General features: G+C 41.5%; 1 protein-coding gene across 4 annotated transcripts; it reads right to left on the bottom strand.

Annotated features, from left to right (window-relative positions):
• Nucleotides 1-560: 560 nt before the first annotated feature.
• LOC129832419 (porphobilinogen deaminase-like) lies at nucleotides 561-19,203 on the bottom strand. Of its 4 annotated transcripts, none has more exons than XM_055896469.1 (14): nucleotides 18,992-19,203; nucleotides 10,441-10,494; nucleotides 9,900-9,972; nucleotides 8,900-8,949; nucleotides 8,683-8,738; nucleotides 7,995-8,072; nucleotides 7,517-7,594; nucleotides 7,338-7,413; nucleotides 7,066-7,179; nucleotides 5,239-5,277; nucleotides 4,904-5,023; nucleotides 3,026-3,079; nucleotides 2,838-2,924; nucleotides 561-2,709 (listed from the first exon to the last, which is right to left on the bottom strand). In XM_055896469.1, the coding sequence occupies exons 1-14, from the start codon at nucleotides 19,013-19,015 to the stop codon at nucleotides 2,536-2,538; spliced, it is 1,077 nt and encodes a 358-aa protein (XP_055752444.1). In that variant the 5' UTR covers nucleotides 19,016-19,203; the 3' UTR covers nucleotides 561-2,535. The 4 variants fall into 4 exon arrangements, with proteins under 4 accessions (XP_055752444.1, XP_055752446.1, XP_055752443.1 ...); XM_055896471.1 differs by lacking the exon at nucleotides 18,992-19,203 and adding an exon at nucleotides 17,769-17,974; XM_055896468.1 differs by lacking the exon at nucleotides 18,992-19,203 and adding an exon at nucleotides 10,685-11,316.
• Nucleotides 19,204-20,394: the final 1,191 nt, after the last annotated feature.

The raw sequence follows: 20,394 nt of genomic DNA, 5'->3' as shown, positions 1-20,394 counted from the left end.
ATCCACTTTTCATTTTCCATTTGTTTTGTCCTGGTTTCAATTTCCCTCATTTACTTGTTGTGTATTTAACCCTCTGTTCCCCCCCATGTCTTTGTGTGGGATTGTTTATTGTAGTGCTTGTGCACGTTCCCCGTGAGCGCACGACGGGTTATTTTGTGCCCATTTATCCTGTTGTTCTGGTTGCCGTTGGTTTTGCTTAATAAATCATATTACCCAGTTCTGCTCTCCTGCGCCTGCCTTCTCTGCCGCCAATTACGCACCCCGCTACAGCATGTTTGTTTATATTTACTTTGTTTACAAACATTGGAGTGAAAAAAGCTTATCTGGGTTCTGATGGGGTACGACAGTTGAACTAAGCTCATGAGGCATTTATAAGATATATTCTTCACGAATCAATGGGAACATTTAATTAATTCAGAAATCCCAAAATGGATGAAGCACCTGCAGATTGCCCCTTTAAGACCGAGAAGAACGAAGAAAATGAAAACACTGGTGCTCTACCAAACATTGGTTGAATAATAAACTACGAATCAAATAAAATACTAGAGAGTAATAAAAGCTAGAGAGTAACTTGTGGCTTTATTTGAGGCTGGCTCCTTTTTAATGACACGGAATTCATGAAAGTGACAAAGCAAAGCATGACGCTTCCAGATTGCATTACATTTCCACATTCTGTCATGATGATTGCTGCAATAATAAATAAATCGATGGTATAGCAAGTATCATTTGACCAGCATCTTCTTAAAACGTCTGAGCACTGCAGCGGAAAGCAGAAAGCTGCCAAACAGAAATATGGCACAATCACCTTTGAAGTATCGATAGTCAAACAACATAACACCACATACTGTTACATAATGCAACATACTGTTACATAATGCATTCTGCTAAATATAAGTTGGAGAGGTCACAATGGGGTGACACTCAGGAAAACCTGTGCAGGCTCTAGGGGTAAAATGGAAAAGGCATACGTGTAATTCAAGGTAATAAGGTTGTATTAGGTTGGAAGCAAAGCTGTACACACAGCAGCCACATAGACAGAACAACTAAAGTAAGGCACAAAACAGATAGTATCTGACAGCATAAGGTTTGTTAACAAAACCCACAAACTATCTAAAAGGTAGCTTACGACATTACATTCAATGATTTTCTCTATTTCTTTCATAATACACAACTCATATAGTTACCATTGGAGCCATATCTAGTGGTATGGTTATGGAATACTTGTTGAATTCTGAAGTTGCTGAGGAGTAGGCTGGATCATACCAAACCGGTGCCAGTATTCATAAAGCTTCTCAGAATAGGAGTGCTGATCTAGGATCAGTTTTGCCATAATGAATAAGATTACATGGCCCGGGGAGTACCTGGTCAGCTCTCCTACTCTGAGACGCTTTATGAATACAGGCCGTTTTGAAGTATGCAGATGACATTTGTTGGGTGTTATTTTACGCTGCTTAATATTCTTAAAATTGGTATAGCAAAACGAGAAAGCAATACAAATCCTCTCAACACATTAAACTTGTGAACACAGTGAAAGGAAAACGCCACAAGTATCCAACATTGAGTTTACTTTTTGTACTGCATCCAGTGTTCTGTTCATCATCTGCATTTTAAATGCAGTTTTTTTCCTTATCGTCTTGACATCGATCGTGGGAAATAGAAAAATATACACACGCCACGTAGTAATAATAATAGACGCTCTGGTGTTATAGACAGGTGGCCTTGGACTTGGTCTGATAGTACTCCTACGCTAGAGTTTGTCACTGTAGCTTGCATGTTCTGGGTCTGTTTAACAGACAACGCTAATGTGTCACACACACGTCATTCATCAAACAAGATTATCAGAGCTCTGTTGATGACAGAGGTAGCATGATCCCCACTAAGGAATGGAGCCCCTCAATGTGTGTACAGGTAACTGCCAAAATAAAGGGAACACAAACACAAAGTGTCTCAATACGGTGTTGGGCCACCACGAGCCAGAACAGCTTCAATGCGCCTCTATTAGCAGGATGCAACGCCATTATTCCACGAGTAATTCCATAATTTGGTGTTTTGTTGATGGAAAACGCTGTCTCAGGCTCCGCTTCAGAATCTCCCATTAGTGTTCAATTGGGTTGAGATCTGGTGACTGAGATGGCCATGTCATTTGGTTTACACTGTTTTCAGGCTCATCAAACCATTGAGTGAACATTCATGCCCTGTGAATGAGGGAATTGTGATCCTATGGCCTGTCCAGCATTTTTATACATGACCCTAAGCATGATGGGATCCTAATTGCTTAATTAACTCAGGAACCAAACCTCTGTGGAAGCACCCGTCTTAATATACTTTGCATTCTTCATTTAGTCAAGCGTTTCCATTATTTTGGCAGTTACCTGTGCGTTAATGTTCTGGCGCTCCAAGCAGGCTCAATCAAACTGAACGAAAACAAATACTATTCAAACCCGCATCTGGTGGTGCTGACAGTGCTATTCTATATCATGAGTACCGGTGAGTGCAGGTTACACCTCCAGACCCAGCTGGGGGCACAAAGTGAGTTTATCGCGCATCGTTAAGTTGCCTGGCCACGGTAAGGATCTCCTTCGCGCCTTTACTCAGCAGTAGATTGGCCAAGTCTAGACCTAGCTTCTCAGAAGCATCCTGGGCCGGTCCTGGCATGTTGTTCGCTGTTACGCCAACACGCTGGACCCGCTCATCCACTCGCTCTTCCACCTACCACAGAGGAAAGACAGCTTAAATAAACCAAAGAAATATGCCCTGAGAAGGGAGCCCCTTGATGAGCTGATATGTTTAATTGGAAGAGTTGACTGGGGGGGGGGGTGAGAAATCATTAGTCTGACCTTATTGTCTGAAGCAATGCTGGTCTGCATGGTCTCCTTGAGACTGTCTGAACCATCCAGGCTGTACACTGCTCCCGTCAGGTACAGCTTTGGTAAATAGAACACAGCAGTTACAAACGGCACGCACGTAACCATGGATATGCAACGACGCACACACTCACACTTTAGCAAATGTCATAAGCCCTTACCTGAGAGTCCTTGACTTCAGTGTGGACAGCAACAGGTACACTGCAACCCCCCTCCTACAAGAAGCGAAAGTGATTACACTGGAGTGTCAAATATAAATGAGACGTGCAAGCAAATACAGACATTTGGTTAAAAGGGGGTAATCTGCAGTTGCTGCATCCATTTTCTAAATGAATCTAATCAAATCAAATGGTATTTCTCACATGCTTCGTAAACAACAAGTGAAGACTAACAGTGAAATGCTTAATTACGGGCCCTTCTCAGCAATGCAGAGAATAAAGGAAATAGACAAATAAAAACACGTAATGATAAAAGGATATAATGAATACACAATGAGTAATGATAACTTGGCTATATACACGGGGTACAAGTACCGAGTCGATGTGCAGGGGTACGAAGTAATTGAGGTAGATATGTACATACGGTATAACTGGGAGGATAGATAGCAGGATAGATAATAAACAGTAGCAAAAGCTGCAGATAATTAAATAGTTAACCAATAGCTACCTGGACTAACTATACTGAACAAAAATATAAACGCAACATGCAACAATTTCAAAGATTTTACTGAGTTACAGTTTATATAAGGACATCAGTCAATTGAAATAAATTCATTAGGCCCTAATACATGTATTTTACATGACTGGGCAGGGGTGCAGCCATGGGTGGACATTGCAGGGCATAGGCCCACCCACTTGGCAGCCATGCCCACCCACTGAGGAGTCAAGCCCAGCCAATCAGAATGAGTTTTTCCCCACAAAAGGGCTTTATTACAGACAGAAATACTCCCCCTCCCATCATCCTCAGACTATCCCGCAGGTGAAGAAGACGGAAGTGTCACGTTGTCGAGGTCAAAACTGCACATTTTAAAGTGGCCTTTTATTGTCCGCAGCACAAGGTGCACCTGTGTAATGATCCTGCTGTTTAATGCTTCTTGATATGCCACACCTGTCAGGTGGATGAATTATCTTGGCAAATGAGAAATGCTCACTAACAGGGATGTAAACAAATTTGTTCCAAAAAATGGACAGAAATAAGCTTTTTTGTGCGTATGGAAAATGTCTGCGATTTTTTATTTCAGCTCATGACACATGGGACCAACACTTTACATAGTGTTTATATTTCTGTTCAGTGTATTTAGCAATCTTTTGGTTTAGGGGTAGAAGCTGTTCAGGGTCCTGATGGTTCCAGACGGTGCATTGGTACCATTTGCCGAGCGGTAGCAGAATGAACAGTTTATGACTTGGGTGGCTGGATGCATGATATTTTAGGGCCTTCCTATGACACCGCCTGGTATAGAAGTCCTGAATGGCAGGATGCTCGGCCCCAGTGTTGTACTGATGTACTGTAAAAAAAAAAAAAACACTATTCCCTCCAAACAAGCTGAAAACTATAATTTGTATATTGTGGATGGTCAGTCCTTGCATTAATAGCTCTGTCTACACATTTGTGAGTGGTTACATTTCTCCAGGCCCATCCCTCAGCTTTTTACCAAAATAGAGGTGGGGTAAACGCTTTGTGATTGTTTCAACTCCGGATTGCCCCTTTAAGTACTGTTTATGTGACATAGTTATAAAGCCTAACATTACTTTCATTTTTTTATGTCAATTCTTCTTCTTTCACTTGCAATTGTACCTTAAATGGCCGGTTTCCCAGACATAGATTAAGCCTTGTCCTGGACTAAAAAGCCCTTTGAATGGTGATTCTCCATTGAGCATGCTTTTTAGTCCAGGACTAGGCCTAGGCTAATCTGTGTCTGGGAAACTGGTCCTTTATGAGTATTTATATTAAGAAGCATTGACAATGCACTAGCAGCCAACAATTCACAGATACACAGGACACACTATAATAAAACATATAGGAGACAGAGTGAGACTTGCCAGTCGTCTGAGGAAGGCTCGCTCTGCTATACAGCGCAGAACCGTGTTGGGGTCGTGCAGAACAGACACCATCTCCAGGATGTCCTTGTCTCTGGCCCGCACCTCGATGGCAAGAGCCCCCTGGAACACAGCCAAGCAATGGACCCTCAGTCTGTTAAGACCACGCTGAAAATTCTAATTCTCACATATACAGAGACTTTCAGGGTAAAATATTCAGTTTTAACTACAGTTAGGAGTTTTTTTGTTTGTTATTACACAATGGAATAAGGACCGCAGGTATGAGAGTTAAAGAGTTAAAGTTGCCCATTTCTCCGTCATAAAATAAATCTACCTACCTGTCCAACAGCATACATACAGTCCTCAGGGCCCAGGATCTGCAAATGCAAAGACACAAATTAAAGGTAACTGCCCAATATTTTAGGTAGGCGGATACATTATGTAGGGCAGGAGGTTTTCCATGACCATGTGACCGCTTGGAAAATCTCAGTGCCCTAGTTATAGGCTATATATAGGCTTACATAGTCTAAAAACCACATACAATTGAATCTTGATTAATTAAGATGAATCATGATTTATCTCTATGGTATGGACAAGGTGTTGTGATGTGGAGTGTTGGAGGTAGCTACAGTTGAAGTCGGAAGTTTACATACACTTAGGTTTGAGTCATTAAAACTCATTTTTCAACCACTCCACAAATTTCTTGTTAACAAACTATAGTTTTGGCAAGTCGGTTAGGACATCTACTTTGTGCATGACAAGTAATTTTTCCAAAAATTGTTTACAGACAGATTATATGACTTATAATTCACTGTATCACAATTCCAGTGGGTCAGAAGTTTACATACACTAAGTTGACTGTGCCTTTAAACAGCTTGGAAAATTCCAGAAAACAATGTCATGGCTTTAGAAGCTTCTGATAGGCTAATTAACATCATTTGAGTCAATTTCGAGGTGTAGACCTCCACAAGTCTGGTTCATCCTTGGGAGCAATTTCCAAAGGCCTGAAGGTACCACGTTCATCTGTATAAACAATATTACGCAAGTATAAACACCATGGGACCACGCAGCCGCCATACCGCTCAGGAAGGAGACGCGTTCTGTCTCCTAGAGATTAAGGTACTTTGGTGCAAAAAGTGCAAATCAATCCCAGAACAACAGCAAAGGACCTTGTGAAGATGCTGGAGGAAACAGGTACAAAAGTATCTATATCCACAGTAAAACGAGTCCTATATCGGCATAACCTGAAAGGCCGCTCAGCAAGGAAGAAGCCAATGCTCCAAAACCGCCATAAGAAAGCCAGACTACGGTTTGCAACTGCATATGGGGACAAAGATCGTACTTTTTGGAAAAATGTCCTCTGATCTGATGAAACAAAAATAGAACTGTTTGGCCATAATGACCATCGTTATGTTTGGAGGAAAAAGGGGGAGGCTTGCAAGCCGAAGAACACCATCCCAACCATCAAGCACAGGGGTGGCAGCATCATGTTGTGGGGGTGCTTTGCTGCAGGAGGGACTGGTGCACTTCACAAAATAGATGGCATCATGAGGAAGTAAAATTATGTGGATATATTGAAGCAACATCTCAAGACATCAGTCAGGAAGTTAAAGCTTGGTCGCAAATGGGTCTTCCAAATGAACAATGACCCCAAGCATACTTCCAAAGTTGTAGCAAAATGGCTTAAGGACAACAAAGTCAAGGTATTGGGGTGGCCATCACAAAGCCCTGATCTCAATCTTAAAGAACATTTGTGGGCAGAACTGAAAAAGTGTGTGCGAGCAAGGAGGCCTACAAACCTGACTCAGTTACACCAGCTCTGTCAGGAAGAATGGGCCAAAATTCACCCAACTTATTGTTGGAAGCTTGTGGAAGGCTACCCGAAACGTTTGACCCAAGTTAAACAATTTAAAGGCAATGCTACAAAATACTAACTGAGTGTATGTAAACTTCTGACCCACTGGGAATGTGATGAAAGAAATAAAAGCTCAAATAAATCCTTCTCTCTACTATTATTCTGACATTTCACATTCTTAAAAAAAAGTGGTGATCCTAACTGACCTAAGACAGGGAATTTTTACTAGGATTGAATGTCAGGAATTGTGAAAAACTGAGTTGAAATGTATTTGGCTAAGGTGTATGTACATTTTTGACTTCAACTGTACCTGGCTGACTCGGCTATCCCAGCCCATGCGACGGAGTCCAGCTGCAGCCAGTATAATGGCCGAGAAGTCGTCCTTTTCATCCAGCTTCTTCAACCTCGTGTTGAGGTTTCCTCGCTGGGAAAAAACGCACTAAGGAAACAAACTCACAACCCTCTATAGATGGTGCTCATTACTGATATGATGTGCGTCAGATTTGAAATGAAGATCCTGTTATAATCCTTCGCTATACTGTGAGTGGCAGTGAGTGAACGGAGCACTGAGAGAAAGGATACAATGTCTTTAAACTCCAGGTGGGGGAATCTTTTCTTTAGCTGAGCAGCCCGGCGTAGGGAACTTGTACCTATCACACTATGAAAAAAAAACCATCGATATCAATGTCAAGCCACTCCTTCTTTAAAACCGATAGGAAAAGAATCTTCAAACAATGTCATAAAATTCAACTGTTTCGTACCTCTTGTCGGGCAGGGTGTCAAGTGATTTCCCCATGTTTTTGGGATGCAAGACCACTGCGTCATGGGGGTTCTCGCGCCTTAAAAGAACAGGAAGGGGAAAAAAACGATTTACCATGAAAATATCGGAGGCTACTTCATTCCACAGTAGTGGTGAAGAGAATCCTACTTCAATAGTAGATGTTCAAAAAGGTACACACACTGGCGCGCTTGGAGTATCGAAACTAAATGTATATACACATAGCTAGGCTAGCTAGATCATCATTTCAAATCTATATTTGTAATAAAATCTGTGTGTAGGAACCTCTAACAACATTGAAAGAAAGATCTTTAAATATATTACAATATGTGAGGAAAACTGATAGTGTTTCACACCAAATCAGTAGGTTTGAACACCAACAAAAAGGGGCCCAGATGAATGAGGACAGTGCGTTTGATTTCCCTGTGGATCCTTACAGAGGCACTACTGTGTCGACTTACTTTAGCACTGCTCCTATGGTAAAGCCAGGAGGCAGAGTCGTGGGCAAGTCTTTCAAAGAGTGGACCACCAAGTCTACTCTATAGGAGACACAGCACAACAGAGTCATTTGTTTTGCAACACTTCAGAGCAAAGACTGAGGTAAAAAAAAAACTGGACATTAAACACCTGCACAAATCAAAGTCTTGAAGACATGAATGACATTTTGAAGCTACTCAAAATGTATGCCATTACATTGTAATAAAGAAAGTACCTCGACAGTAGTGGATTTCCACATTAAGGCTAATAGTAATGTAGCCTACAGTTTGAATGTACAGTGCCTAGTGAACAGCTTTTCAAGAGGTGTCGATTGTTCATGAGTGGTCGAGCCTCAGTCCTGATTTGAATTTGCTTGCAAATCAGAGACAAGGTTTAAATATTGCTGTGCATCAATGACTCCCACCCAAACTTACTGAGCTTGAGCCATTTTGACAAAAAACTATGAATAAATGTTGCCCTAAGAGTTGTGCAAAGTTGGTAGAATCTTATTAAAAATGATTTACAGCTGTGATGACTATCAAAGGTGAAGACATACGCAATCAATACATCAACAACTTTTTTTTATTCATTTGAAACATTTTCTATAGTTTTTCTTTAACTTTGAAAATGAGGAGTTGGTTGTGTGGATCCAGAAGACAAAATTAGACTTACTCGTTCCTCTCCAGAGCAGTCTCCAGTTCTTTGGTGAAAAGGCTCTTCTCTCCAATCTGCATTTAGAAAGCATATAGGTTACTAACTGTTAACCCCATTACATTTTTAGCTCTGAACTTAAAAGTGTTTTTCACACACTACTGAGTCAAGTAAAATGAACAATTTGGGCAATAATTTAGTTCCGATGAGGCACGCTTTAGTTTATAAACAGATTTACCTTTGATAACGCTATGTCAAGGATTTTGTCCCCTGTAGTAGTCATGCCAACTGACACAAAAAGACAAGGACATATACAAAGTGATATAGTCGTTTAATTACTGTATTGTACACATCTTATTGTGATGCATCTCCATAGTCAAAGGAAGATTACAGCACGACAAGTAACAGAACATACATGTAACTGCCAAAATAAAGGAAACATCAACATAAAATGTCTTCATAGGGCGTTGGGCCAGCACGAGCCAGAACAGCTTCAATGCACCTTGGCATATATTCTACAAGTGTCTGGAACTCTATTGGAGGGATGCAACACCTATTATTCCACCATTTGGGGTTTTGTTGACGGTGGTGGAAAACGCTGTCTCAAGTGCCGCTCCAGAATCTCCCCTAACTCTTAGATTGGGATGAGACCTGGTGAGTGAGACGGCCATGGCATACGGCTTACATCATTTTCATGCTCATCAAACCATGCAGTGACCACTCATGCCCTTGTCATCCTATGGGGAAATAGCCATGGTAGCCAAAATAATTGCCTAAATAATGGCCTGCCCTAAGCATGATGGGATGTTAATTGCTTAATTATCTCAGGAAATGCATCTGTGTGGAGGCACCTGCTTTCAATGTATTTTGTGTCCTTCATTTACTCAAATCTTTCCATTATTTTGGCAGTTAACTATATACACTGTAAACAAACTTTTTTTCCTACACTCTTCGGGAAAAAAGGGTTCCAAAGGTTTTATCCCTAGCTGTCGACATAGGAGAACCCTTTTTGGTTCCAGGTAAAACTATGTTGGGTTCCAAGTAGAACTCTTTAGGGTACCAAGTAAAATCCTCTGTACATGGAACCCAAAAGGGTTCTACCCGGAACCAAAAGGGTTCTACCTGGAAGCAAAAAGGGTTCTTCAAAGGGTTCTCCTATGGGGACAGCCGAAGAACCCTTATAGGTTCTAGATAGCACCTTTTTTTCTAAGAGTGTATTGCCGTTCATCTGGACTCACCTATTTCTAAGTGGACATCGGGGTACAGTCCCTTCAGCTTCTCTGCAACGCTGTCCGTCTGAATACGAGCCAGCTGAGGTCAATAAATGAACAGAAATCAATTCAATTCGGATGACAACTTGTGTGCGTGCATTTTGGATGGTTGGTTTCTAGCTAGTTGACTACTTGGATAACACTGAATATCAGAGGCTATTCAAGAAGCAAGTGTTCAGCCGTGCGTTATCAAATCACTGGGACGTGAACACAACAAGCTGTAGTAAAAGGCTAGACGGTATTGGAGCAGTGAACGGACTATCTCTGTTGCAGGAGGAGCAGACATCCCTGACTGCTGTATCTGAGGGAACAGAGAAAGGAAGCTTATCTGATAAAGAGTTGCCACGCTCTGCGCTACCCTATTCAAAAGCTGTTTTGTCATTCCAAAGTTTAACTCCACAGTAGTTTTGCTGACACCGGGAAAAATTGTTAAAAGTGAAAAATGGCATTACCCGAAATCTAAAATGACATGCAATTTAGTTCCGCTCAACCACCAAAGGTATCTTACCTGGCTCTTTCGGGTTCCAATTCTTATGACCCGGCTAACTTTCCCATTACCCTCCTGTTGGAAAAACACAAGCAATACATTGCAACAGCCATTTTTCCAATAGAGTTTTTAAACTTCTACATGTAGTTGCAGTTCATGGCAGTTATCCCTTCGTATTGTCCCAACTCCTTCCACTGTACGCCACATATAACTGCTCCATATCATAAAATAAACATAAACTCTGCTTGAATTGCTTTCCTCTTACCCTGACGTACTTATAAGGTCCCTCCATAGTTCTCAGTAAACCTTAGCTTATACACGCAGAGCAGCACTTTGTGTCGTCTGTAGAGCTGTGAAAGCCTGCTGTGTCTATGTGGGGAGCAGTGGCAAGTCATATAGCCTAGCACTAGAGATACTGAACCATGCCTCAACCTCCTACACCCCCATTTCCCTGGTCCTAGCTGATAAGCCAAGCGTGTCGATTCTTTGTGTCAGTTATTATGAGCAGTGAGGGTTAGCGATGGGCTTTTGTAAGATCATTTGTATAGGCATTTTCCAAATGGTCATGAAATAGACATGTATGTACAGTTGAAGTCGGAAGTTTACATACACCTTAGCCAAATACATTTAAACTCAGTTTTTCCACAATTCCTGACATTTAATCCTAGTAAAAATTCCCTGTCTTAAGTCAGTTAGGATCACCACTTTATTTTAAGAATGTGAAATGTCAGAATAATAGTAGAGAGAATTCATTATTTCGGCTTTTAGTTCTTTCATCACATTCCCAGTGGTTCAGAAGTTTACATACACTCAATTAGTATTTGGTAGCATTGCCTTTAAATTGTTTAACTTGGGTCAAACGTTTCGGGTAGCCTTCCACAAGCTTCCAACAATAAGTTGGGTGAATTTTGGCCCATTCCTCCTGACAGAGCTGGTGTAACTGAGTCAGAATTGTAGGCCTCCTTGCTCGCACCCACTTTTTCAGTTCTGCCCACAAAAATGTTCTATGGGATTGAGGTCAGGGCTTTGTGATGGCCACTCCAATACCTTGACTTTGTTGCCCTTAAGCCATTTCACCACAACTTTGGAAGTATGCTTGGGATCATTATCCATTTGGAAGACCCATTTGCGACCAAGCTTTAACTTCCTGACTGATGTCTTGAGACGTTGCTTCAATATATCCACATAATTTTACTTCCTCATGATGCCATCTATTTTGTGAAGTACACCAGTCCCTCCTGCAGCAAAGCACCCCCACAACATGATGCTGCCACCCCCGTGCTTCACGGTTGGGATGGTGTTCTTCGGCTTACAAGCCTCCCTCTTTTTCCTCGTAACATAACGATGGTCAGTCATAGACTGTTCTCTCTACTACCGCATGGCAAGCAGTACCGGAGTGCCAAGTCTAGGACAAAAAAGCTTCTCAACAGTTTTTACTCCCAAGCCATAAGACTCCAGAACAGGTCATCAAATGGCTACCCAAACTATTTGCATTGTGTGCCCCCCCCCCCCCCCAACCCCGCTTTTACGCTGCTGCTACTATCTGTTTATCATATATGCATTGTCACTTTAATTATACATTCATGTACATACTACCTAATTTAGCCTGACCAACCGGTGCCCTCACACATTGTCTACCCGGACTATCTGCATTGTGTCCCGCAACCCAACACCCGCCAACCCCTCTTTTACGCTACTGCTACTCTCTGTTTATCATATATGCATAGTCACTTTAACCATACCTACATGTACATACTACCTCAGTCAGCCCGACTAACCGGTGCCTGTATATAGCCTCGCTACTGTTGTTGTCACGAATCCCGCCGAGGATGGTGCCTCTTCCTGTTCGGGCGGCGCTCGGCGGTCGTCGTCACCGGCCTACTAGCTGCCATCGATTCTTTTCTTTTTGTTTCTGTTAGTTTGGGCTGATTGGGTGCACCTGTTTTGAGTTTAGTTTGGTGGGTAGGCTATTTAAGGGCAGGTAGCCCGCTGGCTTTTGTGCGGGCTTGTATTCTGTTATGTTGGTGTTGGATTGTGATGTGGATTTTGTTAGTTTCTCGGAACAGTTTAGTCCGGTGTTTTTGGACTCATCTTTTCATGCGCCCGTGTGTTTTAGGGCATGATCGTTTTCCCTGTGTATTGGAAAATAAATCCACGTTCTTGAAACCTGCTCTCTGCGCTTGACTCCATCCACTCAGTACTCCTAGCAGCTCTGACAGTTGTAGCCTCGCTATTGTATATAGCCACGCTCTTGTTATTTTTCACTGTCTTTTTTACTGTCGTTTTTATTTCTTTACTTATCTATTGTTCAACTAATACCTTTTTTTAACTTAGAAATTGCACTGTTGGCTAGAGCTTGTAAGTAAGCATTTCACTGTAAGGTACACCTGCTGTATTCGGCGCACGTGACAAATAAACTTTGATTTTTGATTTGGTCATTATGGCTAAACAGTTATTTTTTGTTTCATCAGACCAGAAGGCATTTCTCCAAAAAGTTCGATCTTTGTCCCCATGTGCAGTTTCAAACCGTAGTCTGGCTTTTTTATGGCGGTTTTGGAGCAGTGACTTCTTCCTTGCTGAGCAGCCTTTAAGGTTATGTCAATATAGGACTTGTTTTACTGTGGATATGGATACTTTTGTACCTGTTTCCTCAGCATCTTCACAAGGTCCTTTGCTGCTGTTCTGGGATTGATTTGCACTTTTCGCACCAAAGTACGTTGATCACTAGGAAACAGAATGCATCTCCTTCCTGAGCGGTATGACAGCTGCGTGGTCCCATGGTGTTCATACTTGCATACTATTGTTTGAACAGATGACCGTGGTACCTTCAGGTGTTTGGAAATTGCTCCCAAGGATGAACCAGACTTGTGGAGGTCTACAATTTTTTTTCTGAGGTCTTGGCTGATTTCTATTTTCTTTCTTTTTTTTACCCCCTTTTCTCCCCAATTTTCGTGGTATCCAATTGTTAGTAGTTACTATCTTGTCTCATCGCTACAACTCCCGTACGGGCTCGGGAGAGACGAAGGTCGAAAGCCATGCGTCCTCCGAAACACAACCCAACTAAGCCGCACTGCTTCTTAACACAGCTCGCCTCCAACCCGGAAGCCAGCCGCACCAATGTGTCGGTGGAAACACCGTGCACCTGGCTACCTTGGTTAGCGCGCACTGCGCCCGGCCCGCCACAGGAGTCGCTGGTGCGCGATGAGACAAGGATAACCCTACCGGCCAAACCCTCCCTAACCCGGACGACGCTAGGCCAATTGTGCGTCGTTTGGCTGATTTATTTTTTTGATTTCCCCATGATGTCAAGCAAAGAAGCACTGAGTTTGAAGGTAGGCCTTGAAATACATCCACAGGTACACCTCCAATTGACTCAAATGATGTCAATTAGCCTATCAGACTCTTCTAAAGCCATGACATCATTTCCTGGAATTTTCCAAGCTGTTTAAAGGCACAGTCAACTTAGTGTATGTAAACTTCTGACCCACTGGAATTGTGATACAGTGAATTATAGGTGAAATAATCTGTGGAGTGGATTGAAAAACGAGTTTTAATGACTCCAACCTAAGTGTACGTAAACTTCCGACTTCAACTGTATCTGGAAAGCACCGATATAAAAAGGATAGATTTTTCTGTTTAAATCTGATCCCATTAAAAGCTGACAACCTTTAGGTTTTTAAAGGACAAGGTAAGAGTTGACGCACTGGATGTTGTAGGCAAAGTTCTCTCAAAAACAACTTAGGCACTGAGCAAATTTCAGGTCTTCTTGTTGTGAAAATTCTGTGCAACTTCCAGCACGCGTTTGCTGTGAACACTGAGGCTGTACCTGCCTTAAGTTACTGTTTTAACAGTGGCCGTGTAGGCTACTGTGGCTATTTGATCATAATGTAGGCCTGCCAGAGTGGCCTACCTTAAAAAACAATGGAGAAAATGCATCCCATAACATTTTAACATGGAAATAACTGTTCTATCATTCAGCCTACAGTAGCAACCAATGAGTGGTGTTCAATGTAGGCCTACATTCCATGAGACTTTAAAAAAAAAACATGCAGGGCTTGATATTAACCTGTTTATCCACTTGCCCTTCAGACAAGGAGGTGACTGAAAATGTTGTATTGTTTGATGCAAGAAACCATCTTACAAAATAAAATGCAGTATTATTCCCATACCATTATTACAGGGGATCAGACCAATTAAGCTACCCTCTGCCTATTGGCTACTTAGCTTATTCAAGCCTGTCTCAAAATACAACACTGCCCCTTTATGACAAAAAAAAAGCTCTCTACCTGACTCGCTTTTCAAAGATGTCTGTAAATGTACACGTTTTGTGCTTTTGAAGGAAGCAATCACTCCCCTATTGCTGACTACAAATTATCTATAACCGGGCTAATAACTCACTAACTAGCAAAGGATATGAACAAAATGTGCACATGTGGCTACACGCAGCTCTCGCTTTGATCTCAAAACAAGGCATCTACTCAGAACCGCTCATGCTGTAAACACAGTCCAGTTCAAAGTAAATGGCACAGATCCATATATGGCAATGGTCTATTTGCATATAGGCCTACTGCAGCTCTAATTGTTTATGCCATACCGGTCTGTGTAGAATTTGGGCTGAGTAGTGTGTGTCAATTTAACAGAATCCTATGCATTCTGCCTACAACAAAATCTCTTGCATAGTTCATTTTGTTTCGGTATGTTGCATTGAAAGTGGCTAACATTGCGTTGATTTGATCCCAATTGCCACAGTGAAGGGAAACGTTGATAGTGTTAACAGGGAAAACTCTTGAACAGTGGTCAACAACCTTTTCTGAATCAAGATCACTTTCTGAGTAAAAAACATACGTCTGTGCAACATTAACCAATTAAAAACAGTTCTGTAGCAATGAGGTTTGTGTGGTAAGCTATAATGCCCAATACATTTTCACTGCATATTGGTTGTGCTTAAATTTCCCTGCCAATGCATTGTTGTTCAGGCCATTTCTTAAAATTATACTTCAAAATTTGAGGTAGGCTATATGATCACACCGGTAATAGATCCGTTGTTGTATTACTTGTGAGGCACAACTGAGTGAGCATCTGATGGTCAGTCTCAACCGATTTCAAGTTTTCATAACAATCGATAACCTGCCTTTTTGGACGCCGATTATGGCCGATTACATTGTAATCCACGAAGAGACTGTGTGGCAGGCTGACCACCCGTTACGCGAGTGCAGCATCAAAAGGACCTTGTGGCTCCAAGGAGCCAAGGTAAGTTGCTAGCTAGCATTAAACTTATCTTATAAAAAAACAATCAATCTTAACGTGGCAGCGTAGCCTAGTGGTTAGAGCGTTGGACTAGTAACCGAAAGGTTGCAAGTTTGAATCCCTGAGCTGACAAGGTACAAATCTGCAGTTACCCCATCTAGGCCGTCATTGAAAATAAGAATTTGTTCTTAACTGACTTGCCTGGTAAAATAAAAAATAAACATAATCACTAATTAACTACACATGGTTGATAATATTACTAGCTTGTCCTGCGTTGCATATAATCAAAGCAGTGCCTGTTAATTTATCATCGAATCACCGCCTACTTCAACTTTGCCAAACGGGTGATGATTTAACAAAAGCACATTTGCAAAAAAGAACAATCGTTGCACAAATGTACCTAACCATAAACATCAATAATTTCCTTAAAATCAATACACAGAAGTATATATTTTTTTAAACCTGCATATTTAGTTAAAAGAAATGCATGTTAGCAGGCAATATTAACTAGGGAAATTGTGTCACTTCTCTTGCGTTCAGTGCAAGATGCAGCAGTTTTAGCCACCTGGCTCGTTGCGAACTGTGTGAAGACCATTTCTTCCTAACAAAGACCGTAATTAATTTGCCAGAATTTTACATATTTATGACATAACATTGAAGGTTGTGCAATGTAACAGCAACATTTAGACTTAGGGTTGCCGCCCGTTTGATAAGATACGGAACGGTTCCGTATTTCACTGAAAGAATAAACGTTGTTTTCAAAATGATAGTTTCCGGATTTGACCATATTAATGACCAAAGACTCGTATTTCTGTCTGTTTATTATAATTAAGTCTATGATTTGATATTTGATAAAGCAGTCTGACTGAGCGGTGGTAGGCAGCAGCAGGCTCGTAAGCATTCATTCAAACAGCACTTTACTGCGTTTGCCAGCAACTCTTAGCAATGCTTCAAGCATTGCGCTGTTTATGCCTATCAACTCCTGAGATTAGGCTGGCAATACTAAAGTGCCTATAAGAACATCCAATAGTCAAAGGTATATAAAATACAAATGGTATAGAAAGAAATAGTCGACGCGTTATAATTCCTATAATAACTACAACCTAAAACTTCTTAACTGGGAATATTGAAGACTCTTGTTAAATGGAACCACCAGCTTTCATATGTTCTCATGTTCTGAGTGTAACCGATGTGAAATGGCTAGCTAGTTACCGGGGTGCTAATAGCGTTTCAATTGGTGACCTCACTCGTTCTGAGACCTTAAAGTAGTTGTTCCCTTTGCTCTGCAAGGGCCGTGGATTTGTGGAGCGATGGGTAACGACGCTTTGAGGGTGGCTGTTGTCGATGTGTGCAGAGGGTCCCTGGTTCGAGCCCAGGTAGGGGCGAGGAGAGGGACGGAAGCTATACTGTTACATGAGCAAGGAACTTAAATGTTAGCTTTTTTTACATGGCACATATTGCACTTTTACTTTCTTCTCCAACACTGTGTTTTTTCATTATTTAAACCAAATTGAACATGTTTCATTATTTATTTGAGACTAAATAGATTTTATTTATGTATTAAATTAAGTTAAAATAAAAGTGTTCATTGTTCATTCAGTATTGTTGTAATTGTCATTATTACAAATATATATATATACATATAAAAATCGGCCGATTAATCGGCATTGGCTTTTTTTGGTCCTCCAATAATAGGTATCGGCGTTGAAAAATCATAATCAGTCGACCTCAAGTCTCAATGGAGGGCGAGAGTAGTAGACTGAGGGTCAGCCTCAACAGCCCTATACTCTCTCTGTCCTCCACTGACACTGACCAAAAAGGGACACCGTCTACCAGCTGATGGCAAAACTCGAGTTGCACCACATTATTTCTGCTTCATGCACAAATTCATGTTGCTACTTCCATGAACAGAGAAAGTGATTTATTCCTCGATATTAAAAAAGACCCAAGTCGCTAATAATAACAACAACGCAAGCCTATAGATCCCCTTTCCTAATCATTCATTACAGATGCAGTGCTTGTTGCAGCGCTGAGTGGAAATTGCTTATAAAAGTATTGAATACAAAGTGTTGTCAGTGCTAAGAACTTAAACATGAACTCACTCATAAAAACAGCAGCTCTTTGCTGTATTCGTTGACAGTCTCTCTAGTCATGGTTTTAAAGGTTTTGAAATTTCAGCATCAATTTGGCTGTAGATTTATTTTGCCTGCTACATTAATGCAGGACAAGGTGATCTGAGCCATCCGATTGGCCACCAGTAAACCTATAGTGCACATGATTTACTCTCTGGGTCCTCCGGGAAGGCAGCGTTTGTACCTTCAGTCATGTGAAATTGTTCAAAATGGCAACAGTTCGCCAACCCGTCGCGCAGGGGCAGCTGAATCGTGTACAACTACCGCCAGTAGCCCAGACGGGAGAAAAGAAAATAGAACACAAGGCTTTATGTCTGAAACTATATATTCACAGTATTATGAATGAATTGTGGTTTATTTGTTAGCATTTCGTAGTGTGACTGATTTTACTAATTGCATTAGTACTGTACAAAGTTAGAGGTGCACTATTTGATAGATTCCAGGCAGTCGCCTGCCTAGCTCACAAACTAGAATCAGGGCGCCCACTCCGACAAGGTTAATTGACCCACAGTCCCACATGGTGACATGATATCATTGACGTGTAAATGAACGATAGAGAACCGATCGCGCAAATGTCACCATTCCGATTTTTTTTCCCGTGCGGGCCTGGGCGGCCGCCCATGTCGCCTATACCTAAATCTGCCACTGTGATCGAATATGAATGCCTTAGAGATCGACCACTGCTCTTTAGAAAATTCAGTGAAGTTCAATCTCGTTCTCGCTGTGGGTTGATATTTCTGCGCGGCAATCTCGGGGCTACTACACAGGCAACATTGGTTGCAGGCATTGTACAGCAGCCATAGAAGCCCTGACAGGCAGCAACATCATATTATGCTGTTACGTAGGGCTAGTTTAAGGAATTAACACACATCATTTTTACTACGGGAACGGTCAATCTGCCATTAGAAAGGGAAAACTAAAACATAACATTAGTTTATAATCTACATGTTCAATGGGTGTAGCAGCTGATGGTGACTGTCGAGGCAGACGTTATTTGTAATGTCAATTATTTGATATATGAGATGTATCCTCCAATGGTAGAGCTCCGATGTGCAGGAGGGCGCGTGAGTAAACCAATCAGCGCGATCCGGGTTGGCTGTAAAAATGGCGCATGCCTCACTCCGCCAAATGTTATCAATGAGGTATGAACGTTATGCTATGCAGTGTGCTACCTAACTAGCCAAGTCTCTCACCTGTGAACTCGTCTCTCCCGACATCTCAGTGTTGCAGTAATGATCAGCGAGTATTGTCTTTGTCAGTGACAGTTATTCCCGACGTTCAACCCATGAGACTATAGATAATTCCTTGTAATCAGGGATGAAAAGGGCATTTGTAACTAGGGTAAATTCTGCTGACTGCCGGTGCCCTTCTGACGTCACTCCACGGAATGTAATTTCACTTCCGTGTGCTTTGGCTGCGTTCACGAACATCTAAAAAAGCTACTTGCAAATGTGTTCTTGGTCACACAGTAACCTTTTGAAAACAGCCCAATTTGTTGATTTTATTATTGTGTTTTATCGATTTAAAGTATATTTCACTAGCAAAATGAGCTAACTTAGTAACAATGGCATTTTTTGTACATTGACAATTTTTAAGTAACATGTGCGCAGCTGACCACTGTCTTCTAGCTACTAGACCCTTGTCATTGAGCTATAAATGAAGGGCCAAGCCTGATACCCGTCTCCTAAAGGTCAGAGTATCTACCTAGCCAATGTCTAGTTTTTTTTCTCTGTACCAGAACTTGTTCAAGCCATAGAGATAGATAGAGGACTCATCATGGATATTACCCGTTTTAGCATGGACTTTGCCGGCTTTCACCATTTAAAAGTAGTCAACTGAATGGTGATTCCTATAAATTGAGGGCAATCAGCCACTAAAGAAGAAGAACATTGACTACTTTAAAATGGAGATAGCCTCAATAGCACTGCCCTGGACGTCGATTAAGGCAGCCCCTCGCACCTCTCCAATTCAGAGTGGTCGGGTTAAATGTGGAAGACCCATTTCGGTTGAATGCAACTGACTAGGTATTCCCTTTCCATGCTATCACAGATGCTATAAGGGCACAGATACAAAGATGAGTCCTTTAACTAAGAGGCAGGGAGGGATAGATGGCAGACAAGAAAACGAGGAAGAAAGTGAACATGTTATGAACAAATATGGAATGGGGGACTGCACAAGCCTTCTAGAAGATCTGGTGAAGGAGAATATGGTTGAAAAGGAGAAAGTGGAATATGTTTTGAGTGAGTATGGAATGGAGGATCTCATAGAACTTTTGGAAGAGCTTGAGGAGGAAATTGAATGTGACGAGAGTGAGGATTTTTATTTTATTGTATTTCAACTTTATTTACCCAGGTAGGCTAGTTGAGAACAAGTTCTCATTTACAACTGTGACCTGGCCAAGATAAAGCAAAGCAGTGCGACACAAACAACAACACAGAGTTACACATGGAATAAAGAAGCGTACAGTCAATAACAATAGAAAAAAATAAAGTCTATATACAGTGTGTGCAAATGGCGTGAGGAGGTAAGGCAATAAATAGGCCATAGTAGCAAGTAATTACAATATAGCAAATTAACACTGAAGGGATAGATGTGC

This window comes from Salvelinus fontinalis, chromosome 33 (assembly GCF_029448725.1).
Source record: "Salvelinus fontinalis isolate EN_2023a chromosome 33, ASM2944872v1, whole genome shotgun sequence".
Lineage (NCBI taxonomy): Eukaryota > Metazoa > Chordata > Actinopteri > Salmoniformes > Salmonidae > Salvelinus > Salvelinus fontinalis.
The sequence above is the reverse complement of the archived record's forward strand: the minus strand, read 5'-3'. Positions and strand labels throughout refer to the sequence as shown.